At 43.0% G+C, this 5000-nt stretch overlaps 1 protein-coding gene across 3 annotated transcripts in view; it reads left to right on the top strand.

Moving 5' to 3' along the window:
• The window catches only part of rgl3a (ral guanine nucleotide dissociation stimulator-like 3a), an 18358-nt gene extending 13994 nt beyond the window's left edge, over nucleotides 1-4364 (top strand). For all 3 annotated transcript variants that reach the window (XM_083526689.1, XM_083526688.1, XM_083526690.1), the window contains 6 exons: nucleotides 1767-1888; nucleotides 2093-2185; nucleotides 2323-2446; nucleotides 3007-3258; nucleotides 3350-3464; nucleotides 3560-4364. In XM_083526689.1, the coding sequence (XP_083382815.1) occupies nucleotides 1767-1888; nucleotides 2093-2185; nucleotides 2323-2446; nucleotides 3007-3258; nucleotides 3350-3464; nucleotides 3560-3696 (843 nt within the window). In that variant the 3' untranslated portion in view covers nucleotides 3697-4364. The remainder of the gene's footprint in view (nucleotides 1-1766; nucleotides 1889-2092; nucleotides 2186-2322; nucleotides 2447-3006; nucleotides 3259-3349; nucleotides 3465-3559) is intronic.
• The last annotated feature ends 636 nt before the right edge of the window (nucleotides 4365-5000 follow it).

Genomic DNA, 5000 nt, shown 5'->3' with positions numbered 1-5000 from the left:
AAGCAGGTATTGTGGTCTTGTAATTCGTGATCGTCTGGATGCCCTGCCACATGCGCCGGGTGTCTCCACTGTCCTGGAAGTGGCCGTGGATTCTCTTGGCGTGTGCGCGCTTCGCCTCTCTGATGGCACGGGACAGTTTGGCCCTTGCTGTTTTCAAGGCCGCCCTGTCCCCTGCTCTGAAGGCAGAGTCTCTTGTTTTTAGCAGCGCACGCACCTTGGCGGTCATCCACGGCTTCTGGTTGGAGCGTGTAGTGACTGTCTTGGAGATAGTCACGTCATCAATGCACTTGCCGATGTAGCTGGTCACTGTTGACGCGTATTCCTCCAAGTTGATGAATTCCTATTGCCAAATAATATAAATAGTAAAATAAAAATAATAATAATAAAATACATAGTCAAGAAAATAAAAGGTGTGTGTGTGTGTGTGTGTGTGTGTGTGTGTAGTGGGCTGTGAGTGTGCAGCTCTCTGTTCTCCCCAGTAGGTGGTGCAGTTTGTCAGGGGCTGAGAGGGAGTTAAAATTGGGGATGATTTGGTTGATGTTGGTGAAGAATTGAGGTTGAATGTGGTTGTATTTGATGAGTTCAGTGAGGAAGTGCAGTTCTGCCTCTACTGTGCTCTCGGGGCAGACAGGACTGTATGTGTCTCCCCATCTGTCTCCACGGCCAGACGTGTCCACCCAGTCTGTACTTCATCAAGGTGTGTCTCAGTTTCGGATCAGACACCGTGCTCAGGTTCTCTGCCACACTGGTGTCTGTTCAGGGCCACACAACACTCCATTTTACTCTGGAGCTGCTTTGAGTGTACCAGTAGCTCAGATACTTCACTCTCAGGCTTTGTACACTGAGGCATCAGTAATGCTGAAGATAGGAAGTGGGCTGAGATGCCCAGTACCTGTCAAGAGGGGTATCTGCCAGGGGTGTCCACTTTCAGGTACAACTACACAGCATAGCAGTAGAACCTCTACTGAGCAAATTAAGCAAACATTTGAAAGGGTTTTTATACATGGAGCCCCACAGGTTTTAACTCTGTTCACTAGTCAGGAACGTCTCCACCACTCTGTCTACTTTAGTCATATATGAAAATGTCTCATCTTCCAAAGTCAACTGGTTTATAGTGGGTTCCTGAAGAAATAGGGGATCACCACAACTTCCAGGGGGACTGCAATGGAGAATAGATGGGATCAATGTTCTAGGGGTGTTTTTAGGTACAGAACAATACAGACAGAAGAACTGGGAGAGCATGCTGGAAAAGGTGCTGGTTAAATTGTTTCAATGGAATGTCCATGCTGTGGAGTGGAGGAGACAGTAGACTTGTTTATCCACTGCGTGAGATTAAAAGGTCTTTAACTTATTAAAGTCTTGTGTTGAAGGTATTTTGAAGGTGAAATGTTCTCCCCTGGATGTTTCATTAGTGGCCACTGATATAAATATTATGAAAAAAGAAAAAGTGTCTTAAACTATCTGGTGGGACCTCAAACAAACAAGATGTTGGGTAGATGTGGAGAAGTTGCTGAAAGGGATGTGACGGCCTGAATCTGAATCTGAATACGTGCAATTTATTTATTTTATTTCTTTTTTTTTTTTTTTTGCATATTTGTAGTTTATAAAATGTAAATATGTAAAAACCTGGGAAAATGATCAAAATATCAAATAAAGTTACCCCCCCCCTCTTTCTTTCTCTCTCTCTCTCTCTCTCTCTCTCTCTCTCTCCCACCTTCCCTCTCTTCTCTCTCTGCCCCCTCTCTCTCTCTTTCTCTCTCTCCCAGGAGTTTGAGGTTTTGTCTCAGATCCGTCAGTTGCAGGTTTCATGCTCTCTCTATTCTCTTCCGTCTCACCCCTGTGTCTCCCACTGGCTCAACAGTTGCTCACCTCTGTCTGACCAGCAGAGGTCTGTATATATATATATATATACACACACACACACACACACACACACACACACACACACAGTTTTAAATAAACAGCTCAGGTAATTAAAGCAGGCTTCAGTTTGATGAAGTTCTAATTATTGTGTGTAAGATTTTAAGACGTTTGTGTCATAATTGTGATCGTAATTGTGTGTGTGTGTGTGTGTGTGTGTGTGTGTGTGTAGTTATGATCTGTCCAGAAAACTGGAGCCCCCAGTGGATTCATGTCCTGGTTCACCGAGCTGGAGCCATCGACTCATCAGCAAAAAACTTGGTTTGTACGTGTCTCACACACACCCACACACACCTACACACACTCACACACACTCGTTATACCCCTTGTATATTCATCCACGCACTCTCAGTTGGATGGATCTGTGTGTGTGTGTGTGTGTGTGTGTGTGTGTGTTTACAGGTTGCTGAGCAGCAGTGACGGCTCTAGAAAGAAACCCCTCTTGGATCAGATGAGTGTTTCCTCTTCAGGCTCGAGCAGCTCTGAGATGGACGATTATTCCTTTACACTCCGCCCCAAATCACAGGTAACGGTGATCACATGATTCAATTCAGACCGACCCACACCTGTTTCACTGTCTCACAGTCGAGGTTGTATTAAAAAGATGGTAGACTAATGGTGTAACTGGTGCTGTTCTGGTGCTGTTCTGACCCACGTGTGTGCACACGGCGATGCTGCAACCAGTCGCTCCAGATGTTTTGAGTGGAAGGAAGATGATAAAGTACTTTGTTCATACAACCTCATACTTATTCATCTGGACTACTTCACACTCACACACACACACACACACACACACACACACACACACACACACAGTACACATTATCACCACATCCAGAGGAGCATTCAAACAAACACATTATTTATTAAGAAGTGGCAGATCAGTGGGTAAGATGTTGGACCTCTGATCAAAAGGATGTGAGTTCAAATACTGGGCCCTTGAGCAAGGCCCTTAACCCTCAACTGCCAAACACCGTAAATATCTTAGGTACCTTACATTAGCATACACACAGTCACGGGTCTGTCTGATCTATTGAACACTATAATAATCGTGTTTGTGTGTGTGTGTGTGTGTGTGTCTTGCAGTCTGGATTGTGTTTGAACATCTCAGCAGACGCCTCTGGTTCATGTCCTGATCCAAACTGCAGCTCTCCTACTTCCTCCTCCTCTCAATCTGATGTCTTCACTCTGAGCTCTGAGGGTGCATCTCCATCTCCATCTCCATCATCCTCCTCCTCCTCCTCCTCGTCCCAGGCTGTGTATAATAAGCAGAGTGACAGCTGCATCATCAGAGTCAGCATGGCGCTCCACAGCTGCAACATCTACAAGAGCATACTGGTACTTTAAATCACTGTAATCCACTCCATTCAGAACACTGCAGGTCAGAAATTCAGTTGTGTAACGAGTGTGTGTGTGTGTGTGTGTGTAGATAAGCAGTCAGGATAAGACGAGTCAGGTGATACAGAGAGCTCTGGAGAAACACAATGTGGAGAATATGAGCTGTAACGACTTCACACTCACACAGATCCTAGACTGTGATAAAGGTACACACACACACACACACACACACACAATCTCTCTCTGTCTCATACACACATTCAGTATACTAACCCAGTATATAAATGTGTGTGTGTCTCAGAGTTGTTGGTTCCTGATAAGGCGAATTTGTACTACGCCATGTGTCCCTCAGACAGTTATGACTTTGTTCTGCGTCCACGTTGGAGGACTCACAGTCTGTGCTCCAGTCCTGCTGTTCTGCGCAGAGCTCACAAGTAACCATGTGCCCTGGAGGACCTACTGCCTCTGTGTGTGTGTGTGTGTGTGTGTGTGTGTGTGTGTAGAGATATTTATTTTAATAACACTTGTTATTAGACTAATGCAGAGGTATTTAATGGATGTGTGTATTTATGTTGAACTGCGTCACACACTGATTTATTCTGCTGTAATGTTCCTCCTCACCTGCAGCTGCTGCTCTAAATCTTCCTGGATCACACGTCTATGAGCTTCACCACTTTCTGTCTCTCCCTCCGTGTGTGAAAATTATTTTAAACTGAACAGTTCAGTAACGAGAGACACGGCGTCGCCACACTGCAATCTTTCATTATTCACCACAAAATCCCCACACCTCAGCTCCCATTTTCCCTCATTACTGATGTTTTAATGGTGTGTGTGTGTGTGTGTGTGTGTGTGTGTGTGTGTTCGCTGCAGCAGTCAGTCAGGGTATGATTTTGATGTAGATTTGCCTAAACACTGTACAGATAGTTATAATTATAATTTATTGTGTACAGTAATTATTATACAGAAGTCTGTATTTGGTGTGTTTTCTGTATAGATTATATAATTGATTTTTTTCTCTTTCAATTGAAATTATTTTAATCAATAAATGCTTTGTGGGTAATTTGTGTGTGTGTGTGTGTGTGTGTGAATAAAATGTATTACAAACACGTCTGTAATGAGTGAGTTTAATGATTTTGCCCCCTGCTGCCTAAAATCCGCTACTGCATGTTCAAATGATTTAAAGCTCAATTCCTTTTTTTTTTAAATCAAAACATTAGCAGCCAGAGTCTATTATTTTTATTATTATTATTATTAGTTATTATTATTATTGTGTGTGTGTGTGTGTTTTAACAACACTGCTGGGTTTAGCATGTAGTTTTACTTTCTTGTCATTCTTTTTAATATGCAGCAGTAAAACATGAAAAAACATCACCTATGAGAAAAATAATTACAATAGAAAAAAAAAAAAATAAACAGCAAAAAATCAAAATAAATCTGATTTTAAAGTTTGCATCACTGAGGAGAGATCGTTTACACACTCAATTGATTTGATGTAAATCGAGTTGAAGCTGCATATAAAGTGGATGAAGCACAACGTGATCGAGTCTCTCACACACTTCAGCGTGAGTGCGATGAGGTAGTGGAGGATCAGGACTTCCACGTGTCCGTTCTCCTGTCCGTCACGTTAAATTAAACACAGTGCTGTTTTTTATTAATGACCAGTAACACACTCCACAGTGGACCAGAGTGAGTGCTGGGAGTCTCCTCAAGCTTCAGGAAAACACAAACCATCAATCCAGCTG

The sequence above is a fragment of the Silurus aristotelis genome (genome assembly GCF_946808225.1).
Source record: "Silurus aristotelis genome assembly, chromosome: 2".
NCBI classification, from domain to species: Eukaryota; Metazoa; Chordata; class Actinopteri; order Siluriformes; family Siluridae; genus Silurus; species Silurus aristotelis.
Note: the sequence above shows the minus strand (reverse complement) of the source record. Positions and strands in the feature narration are given on the sequence as shown.